The 15,767-nt window shown below is 49.0% G+C and overlaps 1 protein-coding gene across 2 annotated transcripts in view; it reads right to left on the bottom strand.

Annotated features, from left to right (window-relative positions):
- The window catches only part of COPG1 (COPI coat complex subunit gamma 1), a 22,318-nt gene extending 6,551 nt beyond the window's left edge, over nucleotides 1–15,767 (bottom strand). Inside the window, exons 1-19 of one of the 2 annotated variants that reach the window (XM_027805572.2) lie at nucleotides 15,482–15,767; nucleotides 11,196–11,248; nucleotides 10,313–10,393; nucleotides 10,138–10,209; nucleotides 9,230–9,309; nucleotides 8,248–8,323; nucleotides 8,000–8,092; nucleotides 7,601–7,687; nucleotides 7,292–7,449; nucleotides 6,533–6,666; nucleotides 5,655–5,722; nucleotides 4,710–4,898; nucleotides 4,141–4,236; nucleotides 2,504–2,747; nucleotides 2,062–2,137; nucleotides 1,611–1,714; nucleotides 1,378–1,503; nucleotides 869–937; nucleotides 347–489 (exon numbers count right to left, since the gene is read on the bottom strand). In XM_027805572.2, coding sequence (XP_027661373.1) covers nucleotides 347–489; nucleotides 869–937; nucleotides 1,378–1,503; nucleotides 1,611–1,714; nucleotides 2,062–2,137; nucleotides 2,504–2,747; nucleotides 4,141–4,236; nucleotides 4,710–4,898; nucleotides 5,655–5,722; nucleotides 6,533–6,666; nucleotides 7,292–7,449; nucleotides 7,601–7,687; nucleotides 8,000–8,092; nucleotides 8,248–8,323; nucleotides 9,230–9,309; nucleotides 10,138–10,209; nucleotides 10,313–10,393; nucleotides 11,196–11,248; nucleotides 15,482–15,509 — 1,977 coding nt within the window. In that variant the 5' untranslated portion in view covers nucleotides 15,510–15,767. Of the gene's footprint in view, nucleotides 1–346; nucleotides 490–868; nucleotides 938–1,377; nucleotides 1,504–1,610; nucleotides 1,715–2,061; nucleotides 2,138–2,503; nucleotides 2,748–4,140; nucleotides 4,237–4,709; nucleotides 4,899–5,654; nucleotides 5,723–6,532; nucleotides 6,667–7,291; nucleotides 7,450–7,600; nucleotides 7,688–7,999; nucleotides 8,093–8,247; nucleotides 8,324–9,229; nucleotides 9,310–10,137; nucleotides 10,210–10,312; nucleotides 10,394–11,195; nucleotides 11,249–14,260; nucleotides 14,388–15,481 lie in introns of those variants that run through there. The other variant, XM_055707954.1, reaches the window with a different exon arrangement.

Below are 15,767 nucleotides of genomic sequence, written 5' to 3'. Positions count from 1 at the left end.
CTCTTCAGTGTTTCAGTAAACTTCACTCTTTTATGCCCAAACCACAAGCCTGGGGACCGTGAGGAAAGAACACAGCTCATCCTGCCAGCTGCTCAGTGAGAACAGCCCCATCTAGTGCTTGCTCGTTTTATTTGGACTACGTGTAAGCACCATTCAGCCACACACACAGGCTCCCTAATTAATTTTTTCTGGGGCTCTGCTGCCCTGGATGAGAAACTAAGGACTCCTCATTGCAGTGACGTGCTCTGCACACAGATATCCCCGAGCTTCTTCCCAGTGGAGCTTTTAACTGGTCAGGAGCTTATTTTCCAATCATCTTTCAGCACCACATGCCACAGTTACCCACCTGGAACACCATGTGGCTGACAAAGGTGTGCTTGGTGCAACGAACCACGTACTCTGTCTCCAGCTCCGTCAGGGCAACAGGCTCTGGGGAAGACTTGAAGAGCGGGCCCAGTCCCCGAAACTCTGGGATTGCCCCCAGTTGCTCTGAAACAGAGGACACAGAAACCATTGCCTTCCCCACCTCACAGGAACGTGTTAGCAGTTTCAGAGCCCTCATTTAAGCTGCCAGAAGCTGCTGCAGTATGGAACTGTCCATCAAAAATCCATAAGGATTCAATAGGGACTTTCAAAATTAAAGGCAGAGTCATGCTGTGTCCAGATCTATCGCGATACAGAAAGAACAGGACTGCAGGCATGCCTGCCCACCCTCCCTGGAGCGAACAGTTGACTTAAAGTTGGGAGGGAGCCCATGTCACTTTATGAAAGCAGGTGGGAAAAAGCCAGAGGGGCTAAGGCAGGCTCAGCAAGAAGTTGCTATGTTGTTCTCACACACAGGCATAGGAGAGGCCTTGTATCAGTTCACCTTGGAATATTTCTTGCCGTGTCGCTGCCACCTTCTCTGGCTGTTTGACTACAGCAACAGGAGCATTTTCTGCAAAACAGAAAGAAAACACACTCACACCACAAACCCAACAAAAGATTTGAAGGTGAAGAGTAAGTAGTAACTAAATAAGAAAACAGATTGATGTCTGGAGAGGAATTTGTCTAAGGGAGGAAATGAGGAAAGCTCGTTTCTCATCTTGCTATGGACTAGACACCCATATTTAGTTTCCTAAAACCTTTGCAACTGCAGCAGCTCCAGTGAGGATTACCAACTATTACTACTATTAGCAGTTGTACTAAACTGAAACACTAATGTGGGAGCAACCAGATTTGCTGGCCTTAGTCTTTGCAGAAGATGTAATCCCACAAAATTCAAACAGGATGGAGCTCAGCAATTCCCAGCAACCCCAGTGTAGTCTGCTGTCTGAGGGCTGAGCTGCAAGGGAATTACTAGCAGTTTTGACCAGCATTTAGGGGACTGTTCCTCACCTGCTCTTTGCTCGATGATAGGAGCTGTTGCCAAAGGAACAGATTTCAAGTCAAAGGGTTTCTCGGAGGGCTCCAGGGTGTACTGATGCAGAGCCCTCTCCAGGCCAGGGATAGACACCGTCAAACCTGGGGACAGAAGGGACAAGTCACTGAAACCACAGATAATACCAGCTCTTTGTCACTCGTTAAACCAGGAAAGAGATGAGACTTGTTTTGAGGACTTCCTGCATTACCATTCAGGATGTAGCCAGCATTGAGGGCTTTCTGCTTCTGCTCCAGAACATTCAGGTAGAAGGTGGCTCTGTCTCTCACTTCGTTGTCGTCATCCATCACACACCTGAGAGGAAAAAGCAGAAAACTTTCTTCAGTGCAAGGCAGCAGAGTCCATGCAAATGCATCCAGGTGACTAAGACACCTTACGGGGCCAGAAAGAACATGCCAATAGGAGACAACCAGCAGTCTACTAGTAATTGGTTTAGAAAAGCAATCATCTGCCACACTTGGATTCTGTCCACTTTGTGGTGCTGAATCCAGTGGCGATCCCATCACAGGATCCCAGGTACCCACTGTACCTTTTCAGGTCCACAGCTGGAAAAGACTAGACATGCATGGGGATGCTAACAAGCTCTCAAGCAAACAGGGTTTTTCACCCAGGATGTTGAAAACCTCTGAGGTACAACCCACCTTTTCAGTAACACCAAGATACTAGGTAACATCTCCTCATTCTGGGCTCCAAACTTGGCCAGGGCGCTTACAGCACCTGTAGTACAAGTCATGAAAACAGAATTAGAAAGCAAAGAAATCAGTTGAAGTTTCCTCCATTTCCTGGCCTTGATGAAATGCCACGTGAGAGATGCTAGCACTAGTAAAGCATTACTGTGACTAGAGAGAGGCAGATGTATTACAGCAAAGTGCCTGCAAAGCTCCTCTGTCTAGTTTTAGGTGTTGCATCTCCCTCCCCGTTTCTCAGCTGCAGGCTACCTCTTCCATCAATACTACTGCAGGATCTTTGCTGTGTAAAAAGATCTGCTCAGAACAAGGGCGAATCACAAAAGCAAAGGTGTTCATACACTATTTCCTTGGAGATCTGCCATAGGGTAGACAGCTTTCCAGGTCTGTCTCTTACCTGCCCGGACTTCTTCATGCTCTAGGACAACCCTGTTATAGATGAAACGAATGTATTTGGAGGGGTTGTTGGTTTTGGGCCCTTCCTGCCCCAAGAGGTGGAGGATACGAGTGGCCAGCACGGTGAACTCGCAGTCCTCAATGAATTCGCAGAGATGAGACAGGCCTGTCTCTTTGCTCTCCGAGTTCTCCTCAATGATGCTGATGATGCAGTCCACGATAGCTCGCTTGTATTCAAAGCCACCCTAAGGAGCAAAAGGGAACTGCTCAGCTGGCAATCTCAAAGTATTTTAGAGACTCTGAACTAGCCAGACAGGAAAGACTTTTCTTCAAAAAGGTCACTCACACTCAGCGCTCTTAATCTGTGTTTGAAAGGAGAAAGGCAGTAATGCTGTCCCCACTTTTGACCCTCTTTACACCCAAAGGGCCAGCTAACAGTCAAGCTCTCTTGCCAACTCCCTTCAGAATGGCCGCAGTGAAGGAAAAAACAAGTCCTAAAGAGGGTAAAAGAATGCATCCGCCTGAAGGGTTTACATCTCCTTCAAAATCCTCTGCTACTAGAATTAGTGCATAAAAACAGCCATATGGGAGGAGAAAAAGCCCAACCCTCTCCCCTTTAGCACCAGACATCTGAGGATGAATCACAAGAGAAATATATTAAGGATCATATTTGCCACAGCAGGACCCAGCAAATAGGCCCATTAGTGTGGGAAGACAGGCAATCAGTATCTTCCCAGGCACACCCCATAACCTGACATGCTGTTGATGCTTGGTTATCTTCAGACACTATTTCCTAGTGTCCTCAATACACACCAGGGGATTAAATTGCACACTATCCTCTGCCAATTACATGTGCAGTGCTGGGTATTTGGGGGGATCCTTCTGGAGCTACTTTTGGTTAAAAAAAAGCTTTAGAACAAAATGGTTTGAACTACAAAACCCCATTCAAAATGATACCATCCACCCACAGAAAATCTGGGAAAGGAGAATAGTCCATTTTTCACAGGAGCAAAATGAGATGCTCTGGTTTGTTCCCAAATGAGAGGCTGTAATTGGCAGAAAGTGATGTCAGAGCAAGCAGTGGGGCCAGCTGTGTTGCAGGCATGTTAGCTCATTTAGAAACAGCCTCAGCAAACCTCTGTGAAGCTGTCTTTCTGCAATTTATGTCTGACTGAACGCAGGGAATGATTATAGGTACTCGTGATGCCTTCATCACCACACCACAGAGAACAGAACAAAAGTGGTCCTGTGTCATCAATAAATAGGTTGCTATAGAATCTTTGTGTACAAGACAAAACTTCTTGGAATTTGCTGTCAAAGTATAAAAGAAAGCTGGTTCAAATGTGAAACACACATGGAATGCCAATAGATCTGCTGCTGCCTGCATTTGCTTTGAGAGTTAATAAACCCCCAGAAAAATAAAAGAATGAAAACCACATTAAAAATATGCCTGGCAGTATGCGTATAACTGTTGTGCCCAGCTGGCCATTTCTGCCAGTCAGACTGCAAGCCTTTTAGAGAGAGGCTCCTACTGCACAGCACTATCAGTAAAAGCTTGACTCTCACAGGGGTCACCATGCAGTCCTGCAGTTCATGCATATAAACATGGAACAAAAAGTCGTTGTCCTGCAAACTTACCTCTTCCCGAAGCATAGTGAAGAGAAAGTTCATGAGGACAGCATGTTTGCGAGGGTATTTCTGACACAGTGCATTGATAGCCTGCACCACTACAACCTGGAGGAAAAGGGGGGCAGGTGAAAAAAGGATTCAGTGTCACCAGGCCGGGGGGGGAAGGCTGACTTGTGTTAATTTTGTGCTGGTCCCTAGCCTGGAAACTACAGTTTTGCCTTTACTTATCCAAAAAACCACAGTTCCAGGAGGTACAATCCTAGAAACTGGGGGAGACTGCTCTTCATGCACTGGGCCAGCCCCTAGCAAAAGCCCACACCAACTGGGAAGAAGAAAAAGATTTAATTCTCAAAGGGTGTCTTCCCAGAAGAGAGCATGTGACTTTGGAGCTGAGTGCTGTACAACCAAGGCATGGCTTAGGCCAACAGCCTCAGATTCTTTCTCTTCCCCGAAAATATTCTGCAGCCCAGCTCCTGGGAACAGCTCCATGCAAGTTTCAGACTGCACACACAAACATGGACAAAGGCCAAGGGCTTTCTTCAGGAACCTGCATGTCCCTCCTCCTCCCACTTCCTTACTTTGAACTCATCTGAGATTTCGGACATGAAAGAGGAGATCTGCTTCATGAGCCGGTCAATGCTGCTCTCACTGCCAGTTTTCAGCAGTGTGGTGATGGCCAGGGTGGCTATGCTGCGGTTCGAGTCTGTCACAAGGTTCTCCAGGTCTAGATTACAGGCAGTCACAGCAGATGGGTGCTTCATGGCCACCTAGAGCAGAGAAGGAAGAGCAGAAATCACTCAATAGATGCAGAAAGTCCAGCTGGCAAAACTCACTCAAGTCTTGTAAGCTCTCACTCCCTCCTGTAAAAATAAATGATTGTACATGTAGGTCATCTCAGACAAACAACTAATCTGAGGTTGAAGTAACAAGCTGTTTCTTCCTGCAGAATTGCATCTCTTGCTGGAAGAGAAGCAGTAGTAATAAACGATCTTTTACTACTTTTAACTCTCTCATTCTCCTCTTTATATTAAGAAAAGAAAGCTATGAACTCCCAATAAAAACTCAGCAAGCCTAGTTCTGCAGAACAGCTTTGTGGGTGGAAGCACAGCAGTTACCAGACACTGCCATCCTGTCTTTTTCTTTTTTTAGAGTTTACAAGGTCAAAGGAAAAGCTGGAGCAAAGATTGCCACGGAACAGGCAAGAAGCAGCATCAAGGTTTGATCCCTGTTTTACAAGGAGCTCCTTCACCATGGGAAGCTCAAAAGGGAAAGTAGTAACACATAAGACCAGTGACACACTTACAGAGACCTGTGAAAATGATTGCTTTAGGTGTTCTTTTTTCCTTCTTAAAGTGTTCTTTGAGGTTTTATTGCACTCAGACACCAATGAAATGTAAAGCTGTAGCTCACGGTAGAGGTTATTCACAGAAAATCATCACATAATCTGCCCCCCTTTCTCTTCTGAAGTCTGCACCTCCCTGCACATGAGAAACTATTACAGCTCCCAAGAGGCTGGCTCCTACCTTGTTGAGGGTACGGACAGCTGCGTATCTCAGCGCTGCTTTTGGGGAGCTGCAGAACAGCTGCAAAACTGCAAGGAGGGAAAACAACAAAGGCAGACGTTTAGGCAATCTATTATTGAGAAGTGTTTCATACCTAAAGCAAGAGCTTAAATGAAGAGACAGCTGCAAGCACAAGGTAACTAGAAGAATGCTTAAAAAACAACTGTGAATTTACCAGATTCCTCCCTCCCTCCCTGTATTCTCCTTTGCCAGACACCCCTGCTGACAAAGAGCTCTTACCCACCTCCCTCTTCTTCCATGGTGCTGCTATCCTTCACTCTTCTTCAAAGCCGATTTCATCACCTTGTCATCTTTTCTACTAAGTCAATTTGAACTGCTGTTCTCCATTTCTATGCAAACTCTGTTCCTTTCCCAGGGCTGGCCCATGAAGGGCCCTCTCTCCGTGCAAAGAGGTGACACACAGCCTCCCTACCTGACAACAGTCCCAGCTCAGAAGAACCTTTGGACTGGACTGAGCTGGGAAGGCAGGACCCCAATACCTTGGCTTTTTGCACAGGTACACTCACTCTAAAGCAGGAAGATTTATCAGTTAGAACTCAAGCTTTGTTTCCCAGGAGAGAGGAGGGAAAGAAAGAAAGAAAAAAAAAAAAAAAGAGACCCCTCCAGTAACCCACACTTGAACACACCAGGCAAAAACCTTTACAGGAGAAAAGCTACTCACACATATCACAGGCTCTCAGCATCAGCATAAAGCAAAAAACGGTATGGCAGTACTACAAGCCTGAAACTACACAAGGTCCTGTTTCTTGGGGTCATCAGGAGATGTTACCACTGCAGGTCCATAATTCCCTCGCCATTGCTGTGAGCTCCACATTTACCTGAGACAGCTGGAGCCAGCTCTTTGGCAGTGCAGTTGGGCAGGTTAACGATGGCAGATGCTGCTTCATAGACCACCATCTCGTGCTTGTTTCTTAGGCAGCTCTCGATGAAGTCAAACAGGGGGCTATCATGGCTAAGGGACAAAAAACCCCACAAGAATGAATTAAAACAAGGGTGCTAACAACATTAAGAATCCGACAGCAGAAATGGGCAGGTCCCATAGCCCTTGGAAAGGTAAAAGTGGCCATAAATCCACTGTCCCCAGATTATGCAGTGGTCATGATACTGTACTTCCAGCATGCAGGGGCTAGAAGTCAGGCTACCTTCTGAGAAGACTCCCTCTGCCTTACAGGCTAAAGAGAATCTCCCTTAGACCTCACACATCAAGAGTTTACTGTACACACCAGAAATCTTATCCACTAGGAAGCCACGCTGCATACAGGGTAGCCAAAGAATTACAGAAGACAGAGAAAATGAAGTAGAATATCTCAGTAAAGAACACCTATGCAAAACAGTCCAGAGAAACCAGAAAGTATTCAGTGTGCAAGCACACAACTCATAGAAGCCAGCTCGTAAAAACCATGAAAGCATCCTCTATTTTCTCTGCTGCTTTCACCCAACAGTAAGAGGGTAGAAGCTGCATGCTGCTCTTCAAAGACAGAAATAATTGCCCTCATGAGACGGTAAGTGAGTCTGCAAGAGGAAATGGAAGCAGAACCTGAGGAAATTCTTCCAGCAGGGCAAAGGAGATGTCTCACCTGCCAGCCTCTTCCTCCAGCAGCTTGCTGGCTACTCGAATCATCATGCAGTAGGCAAATGGTGACTTGAGGCCGTGGCGTGTGAACTTGCTGAGCATCTTGTTGACTGCCAGGCGGTCATTCTTCCGCACATGGTAAAGCAAGCCCAGAGCATGATACTGCGCAGGGAAAGAGATCGTCACAAACCCATGGAGTGCTTTTTCCACTTTTATGCCCTCTGTTGCCCAGAGGTGGCTGGCTGAGCTCTAGCATTTTTCTCCACTCCCAGCTGCTGCTTGCTGTTCCCTGTGTCAGCAGCGGGTTTCCTACCTGCACCATGATATTGTCACTGGAAGCTGCCTCCTGAGCCTCGTTCACCCAGCGTTTTACCACATCATAACTGGTCTTCAGCAGGTGCTGTGGGGAGATCAAGCCACAGACGACCCATAAGAAAAGGACGGAGGAAGCTTTGGGAATCACGGCTCATATTAAGAAGCAATGAGCCTTCCCCGCAAGGGTGCTGGTGGCAGCAACGTACTGAAGAGCATGCAGAGACCTGCCCGTGACGGCTGCGGCCTCAAGAGGTCGATCATCGCCCACGAACTCAGTACTAGTCCCTCAGTTCACAAAGAACAGCAACAATGAAACCCTGAAACTGTTCAGTCCCACCACAGATAACTGCTTCCCAGCTTTACTGTCCCTCAGGCCCACCCTGCAGGGAGTACGTACCAAGGAGGACACCAGAGCAGAGCTGGATACACTTGGCACTTTGTCAACAATTGCCTGCTTCATGTAACGCTCAATGGCCTGCAACATGGTACTCTGCAGGGAGAGGGAAACAACAGCTGACACAGAAAAGCTGTCAGGAGTGTGAAAAGGGAGATGCAAGGCATGAAAAGCAGAGTGGAAGGTGGGATGGAGTGAAGTAGGGAAAGATGAAGGGCTTAGGGCTGCCCCAAGGGAAAAGCAGCACTTACATCAGTGATTTGACAGAGCGCTCTCACAGCAGGGCCTCGGTAATTGTCATCCTTCCCAGTCATGTCTTTGGTTAAGCTGGTTGAAAACAGGAAGCTCTCAGTACTGCACTGCTGAGCCAGCAGCTCTCAGGTACACGCAGTGCACACAGAGCAGCAGGCAGCCAGCACCACAGCTGAATGCCAAGCAGGCAACTGCAGGTGTCAGGAAAGTCCCACCAGGATGGGAAGGCAGGAGGAAAAGATCAGTACTCAGGTTCCAAGCCCTGTATGGGCTCCTGATCACCAATCAAGACCGGAGCACACACATGTACCCCGCTAAGGCATCTGCCTTCCTTAGTGAATGCTCATTCCTGCCCTTTCCCCAGGGTCCTGGTCAGTGCAAGACCATCTATGAGTGGATGGGAGTTCATCACATTGCAGCTCTTGGGACTGTCTTCTGCCTGCTGCATGGCCTTGGCCCTCAGCACACCCTATACCCTCAGGCTCCTGTCTCCCCCCACCAGCCTTTTAGTGGGATGATCAGAAATTCAGGAATGACTCACAGAGGGAATTCTGTTCCCTGGTGAAGTTGCATCCTGTGCTGCTACAGGAGCAGTAAAGCCTTGTCTACCTGTTGAAAGCCTTGGGAATTAATGCCAGAAGTCTTCAAAATTCTTCAAGGCATTCAGACAGGAAAGTAGGAGTTAATGAACCAGTCTTTTGCAAAAGGGCAAAAGATCAGCAGTGCTGCCATATCACATAACCAAAAGGGACAACCCAAACAGCCACGAGCATGGGATATAGGGACACAGCGCATTTCACATACTTCACTAGGAGTTCAATGTCTGTATTCTAATGGCCTCTTTTAAAGGAAAATCTTTTCCTCACCAAGGACATTCCCTATCCTCACCCTACTTAAGGACTACAACTATCTTCAAGAGGTTGAACAAGCCCTTCTGGAGGACACATGAATATAACAGTAAAGAAAATTGAAGTGACTGACCTGCTAGTAACAATGATTACATCTTCTGCAATAGAAGACATCTCTTTGATAGTCAGGTAACACATCCTACGAAGAGTTGGCTGACAAGGAAAGAGGGAAGACAGATATCAGCTGAGAGGATAGGAAGAGATCTCAGTTTTCCCTGCTTCTATGATTTTATTGTGAAGATCAAGAACCTGACACCTTCAGAGGGCCCCAGTGCCTTAGCGTAAAAGATGTACAAAACCCATGTTGATTAACAATATGCCTCTTCCTCTTCTATATCCATCAATCTTAGAGTGAAGCCGCAGAGATACCAGATTTACGTGGATCTAGTTTCATCTTTCACTTGTCACTTGAACAAGGAGAAAAGCTTGAAATCGTTAGCTGAAGGCACCCTGTTGCTTCAAAAGCAAGAAAGCAAGCAATTTATACTCCTGAGTCTGGGAATCTCTACACTGGTCTCATGATTGTAATGCCCTGTGGTTTAGGGGACAACTAGCGATGGTATTACTGCTGTGGGTAGGTACTAATTCCTGAACTCCTCCAGGACACACAGTTATTGACTCTCAGCAGGAAGCAGGATCTTTTAAAGCCAGACACAAAGCATAGTATATTCTAGCTGATTATATGCTTGATCTGTGCCTAGCACAGTCTCAAGAGGCAAAGAGCAATTCAGAAGGAGGAATCTGTCTCAAAATCAGAGGTTGCTTCAGTTAAGCTGCTACAAGGTCTGGGAAGGGCTAGGAAGCTGATCTCTGTTTCTAAACTTTCAGCCTACTCTTCCCACTCAGATCAGGTAGCTCCAGGCAGGACAGAAAAGCTGACTGTATAAAAATGCATGCCTCAAGCTTGACATTTGTCAAGCTTGTCCCATTGACAGCTTGTCCCACTAGATAAATACAGCAGAAAACAACAAGCAGACTTACATCATTGGACTGAAAGAGTTTGGTCATAGCAAAGAAGGATTCGGTAGCTTCCATGACACCAAGGTGCTCCCCCTAGAAGATGTTTGGAAAGGAAGGAAGGAAATATCAATTATCACCACCAGCTTTGGACCTGCTGCACGTGTCTCTGTATAGGTGTAAGTTTTCTCTCCCTTACCTGGTTTATGAGATACAGGATCTTGGTGAGGATGTGAGCACATTTTCGTGGATTTATGGGAGTCTCATTAAACACCCGAGCCTGGAAACAAAGCACAGATAAGGATGCTGACACCAACACCTCCTCACAAACACTGTCCTGTCTGGTCTTGGCCACCAATACAAACACCACATTGTGAGCAAGGTATGGCAAGGTTCTTAATGACTTTGGATCAGATTACCCCTTAATTCCTGTTAAACATGGAATCCTTTTTAAACAGCTGGTTCTACAGTCTGGGATCACAAATCCAAGTGCAATTAAGGTTTAAAGGCCAAATCCTCATCACACTTTCACCCACACAAGTCTGGATTGTATGCTAGCTAAAACACTACTCTTCTGACAGATGTATGAAAGCTCTTGCAAGGCTAAGGGGAGTCAACACCATTCACAATGTTGCAAGCAAACAGGTAACACTGAAACAACACCGTCTGGGGATTGAGTTTACCTGCTGTTGAACAGAAAGGCAGTTTTTCAGAGCGAATTCAGACTATTCAATAACTACTGACACCCTACCCATTAACTTTGTCATCTACAGGACATTTGGGGTGTTCAAGGCCCATTTTCCAACTTTCTCGTTTGAGGGTGAGCTTTCCCAGGTAATTTTATTCATTTTATTCCTATTTATATTCACAGTCTCTAATTTGTCACAGAGACCATTTCAACCTCCTTCCTTCCTCCCTCCAACAATAAAATAAGAACCAATGGGAGTGTTACCCATTTTTTCAGAGCTAGACAGACTTTAATAAACCCCCACTTCCTTGCTGAATTTCTTCAGTGACCTACTCAAGAAAGGGAGAGACTATCCAGAAAGGGGTACACAAAAGGAGATCATCTGAGCATTTACCTCTTGCAAGACTGCACTCTTCTCCAGGTGCTGGAATGGGTTGGAACCCCCACCTGCAAAAGAAAGAAAAGTCTTTCCAGGAATAGTGCTACGAGAAAGCGACTTTCTAACTAGGCCCATGCTTCAAAAACAGACTGAGCATTTTGGGCTAACTTTTTTCATGAACACCAAGCAACCAGAGCTCCCTCTTTTAAGTAATATTAATTGGATGTCTTCATAGCAGTTAGGGAAGAGCAGACACAATATTCTTCAGTTTGCCATCCCCTCCAGAAGTAACTAGCCATAAGCCGAGGTAGACTGATTAGCTGTAAAGTAACTGTGCTCCACTGTTATCCCCAAAGACCTATTTCTAGCCCCTGGGCTGGAGGCTTGCTGACAGTTAGAGCATCAATAAGACAGGCCTAGAAACAAAAGCTCAGACAAAAAGAAGTATCGCTTGCCAGACTGTTGAGTCAGGAGTGCTTTATCCCTCCCTTATAAACCAATCAGGAATCCACCAGTAAAGTATTTTTGGCTCTATCACTAATTAATAGAACAAGACAGCAGACTAGAGAGTCTGGACACAGAGTAACTTTCATTGTTCCACTTAACAGAATAAATTATATTAAATAATTAAACCCCTCACCAATTAAGGATGAAATAATCAGAGGGAAAAGCAGTATCATACTGCACGGTCTCTATTAGCTCGCCTCCTAAGCATTTGTGAGCTGCAGCTTTTCAAAAGCTGCCAGTTATTGATAAGCAGGCTTTAATTAGTACCTATGTTCAATCTGGCCCTGGGACAAAACGGAACAGAGCTGGAAATGGCTGCAATGTTTAACAAGCCTGATCTGCTAGAGAGCGCAGCTCCTGGGCCCAGCTCCGATCTGACCTGGGCTTGAAGCATCCTATGCTGGTGCCAGAAGCCTTTGCAAGGGTAACCCTTACACTTAAAGGCAAGCACATCTGCACTCTGCCTCCTTCCTGGTTCATAAACTGCCCTTCTCTGGCTCAGGAGTTTGTAAATGCAGCAGGTGGCTGAAAAAACACAGACTCTTACGTGGGGTTGAGGAGAGAAGAAAACAAGGGGAAAGAACAAAATTAACATCTCTAGTATGAACCAGTCCTAGTATGAGCATGTGAACACGTTCCAAAAAACCTGCCCGGTAAAACAGTATTTCCCATGGCCCAGCAAAACTACAATCCCTAAATCAGCTATGAATAAGGGAGCATTGCTGCTTCATCTTTCATAGTACTAAGGAGCTTGAAATACATTGTACATGACGTCTCAGTCTGGTCTCAAAGCATTCTTCCATCAGTGGAGGAGAAAGACACAGGGAAGACAGAAGCTGTGTGTTCAGAAGGCTCCTAGTATTGGATGACTAATAACAATTCATACTGATTTGCAGAAAAACAGTCACTGACCAAGCAAGGATCTCGTAATTTTATGCCCAAAATAACATCTCAAAGTGCATTTCTGAGAGCTGCTGGAAGCAGCTCATCTAAGGCTACCTAAACCACCCATGAAAATCAGAGTCACAGAAGCCAATTAAGCAGACACACTTATCTTAACAAGATGACCATCCTGTTGGCCTTTACATGGAAAAGATGGGTATACAAGGCCTGTAAATTCAGAGGTGATGCACTGCACCCAATACTAAGAAAAACAAGCACTCAAGCTATACATTTTGGACATATACACAATCCACGGGAGAAAGGCAGGTGCAGTAAATGCTAGGAATCTTCATTTGAGACAGAAGCAATAGGATGAGAAATAGATGTAATAGCAAAGAAAAAATGCTGGGAAGCACGCAAGCAGCAGTGGCAGAAAGAACAAACACTGTGAGCTCTGAATATGAGCAAAGTCAACAAGTCAGCACCATAATACAAGGAAGTGCATCTCCTGCCAGCCTTGGCCATAAGTAGTGCCAACACCTTGAAGTGTGTGGCAGGTGCAAATGAAGAATAGCCCCAAAAATGAAAGCCAAGAGCAATTCCCCTCCAACAGTTGCCTCACTAAATTCTCTGCTTATCAGGATGTCACTGGAGGCTTTGGACAAGGGAAAGAAGGGCAAAGCATTTAATGCATATTAAAATCAAAAGCAAGCACAGTCCACAGAGCAACCACTAAGATTTACACTGAATGAATTCACTTCAGGACACACCGATTCATTACGCAGAACAAGGCACACAGAAAGCTTCACAGGAGGATGAAAAAGATACCACAAGGCACAACCATGAAAGCAAACACTATCATAGCTAGCCTCAATTCCACACCACATAAAATATCTACCTCTTCCTTACTACCCAGGCCTAAAGTTTTGAAAGGTCAAGCAGTCACTTGGTGGTTTTTAGGTGCTCTCAGCCTTTCAGATCCACTGAAAGTGGAAGTGATCTTGTTGGAACAGCAGACCACGTGTGCCAGAAAAAATACCAGAAACTACAAATCGGATTCTACCCTGCTTTAGCACCTGGTTTGAGAGTTGGGTAAATGTGAACAGGGCTAATATGCTCAATATTTAGTCTCAGACTCCACACCTGGTGGTGCAGCGGGCGACCTCGGTGTGCTGTGCCAAAACAACTGGTTTAGCCCCTGGATGCAGCAGGGAGAGGACAGCAGCAGGCTGCTCTAGTGCTTCCACAGTGCTTCACACTGCACCCCGGTGCGCGCCAGCCAGCCCCGGCTGCAAAGCTGGTACCCAGTGTCCCCTCATGGCTCCCTCGGGGGCCTCCCCCGCAGCTGCCCCCCCCTTACCCACAGGAGGGGTCTCCCCCCGCAGCTGCCCCCCCCTTACCCACAGGAGGGGTCTCCCTCCACAACCCCCCTCCCCACGGGAGGGGTCTCCCCCACAGCTCCCCTTCCCCACGGGAGGGGTCTCCCCCCACAGCTCCCCTTCCCCACGGGAGGGGTCTCCCCCCACAGCTCCCCTTCCCCACGGGAGGGGTCTCCCCCCACAGCTCCCCTTCCCCACGGGAGGGGTCTCCCCCCACAGCTCCCCTTCCCCACGGGAGGGGTCTCCCCCCACAGCTCCCCTTCCCCACGGGAGGGCCCCCCACCCACGCAGAGCCCCGCGGCCTCCCCTCACCCGACTCCTCGTCCTTCTTGTCGAACTTCTTCAGCATGGTGCTGCCAAGCGGCCCCTAGGTGAGGCCCTCCCCGCCCCGTGGCAGTCCCCGTCCCCGTCCCAGTCCCGGTGCCGGTGCCGGTGCCAGCCCGCCCCTTCCTGCCCCCCGCCCCTTCCTGCCAGCCTGTCACTGCCGCCGCCGCCCGCCGCACTGCGCAGGCGCGGCCCCGCCCGCCCTGACGTGGCTCTCGGTGACTGACAGGAGGAGAGGGCGGGACCGATTGGGAAGGGCGGGGCCTGATTGGCGGGGGGGGTGGCGGGGCTAGGAGTGGGGCCGGGGGCGGTGAGGCTGGGCGGCACGGGGGGGCGTTGGGCTTGGGGCAGTATTCACAGTGGGGCTGGGGAGCACGGGGCCTGGGGGCGGCACTGGCATTGGGGGGGACTGGGGTTGGGGGCGGCACTTGCACCGGAGAGCAACGGGGGCAGCGGCGCTGGGGGGCACTGGAGGCACTGGGGCTGGCGCGGGCGCAGTATTGGCAGTGGGGCTGGGGGGACTGGTGTTAGGGCAGTACGGGCACTGGGAATGCTGGGGCAGTGGAGCTGGGGACGGCACAAGGCCTGGGGCAGGAGACACTTGTACTGGGGGACACAGTCCAGGAGACACAGCAGGAGGGGACACTGGGATCCCTGGGACACACTGGGCAGGGGGATACCCTGGGAGCGGCAGAGCCGGGCACCGGGCGATCAGGGAATGCTGGGGCCAGAGGGGGCCGGAGCAAGGCAGGGGCACACTGGGAGTCAGGGAGGGAAGATGGGGCAGTGGGGCAGGACGTGGGAAGGGGGAGTTCCTGGCAAGGGCTCAGTGCTCTGGGGGAGAACCCCTCCTGGGGACAGGCAGTTCTCACCTGAGTGTGTGTCCCTGCTGTGGGACACCGCCTCTGGCAGCTCCTGTGCCCCGTGTCCCCACTGGCACCCCACCTGTACTCTACACCCGCAAACCCCGGGGCCCAGCCCTGCAGCCCCCACCACTGCAGCAGGGTGTCCTGGGGGTCCGGTGCTGCCCAGGCGTAGCCTGAGCCCTGGGGCAGGCAGGGCAGGACCAGTTACCCACCCTGCTGCCTCACCCAACCCACCCATCTGCTGGCGCATCCCTTTGCTGGCTACTGAGATACATCCCTCCCACGGGGCGTTGGGTCACCCCGATGGCTTCTGTCCGCTCCAAGGTGAAGGGGCTGCACTCACCCTGCAGCAGGTACTCCTCGAAGAGCATGGCCGTGTCCCCCACCAGCTCCAGCAGCCCCTCCGGCACGTGGCCCCTGGCTTTTGCCTCGCTCGCACCACCCTGTACTTTGCACGGGGCAGCTGCACTCTGCTCCACGCCGCTCTTATCTCCCAGCTCCGCCAAAGACGGCAGCCACACGGCACAGCGCGATGTCCCCGTTGGCCCGGAGCTGCTGAGGACACCCTGGGCCGGGGGCTGGCCTTGCTGCCAGTACAAGGGCTGACAGCCCCTCTTTGGGATTTGCTG

Source organism: Falco cherrug, chromosome 4, assembly GCF_023634085.1.
Source record: "Falco cherrug isolate bFalChe1 chromosome 4, bFalChe1.pri, whole genome shotgun sequence".
Taxonomy (NCBI): domain Eukaryota; kingdom Metazoa; phylum Chordata; class Aves; order Falconiformes; family Falconidae; genus Falco; species Falco cherrug.
The sequence above is the reverse complement of the archived record's forward strand: the minus strand, read 5'-3'. Positions and strand labels throughout refer to the sequence as shown.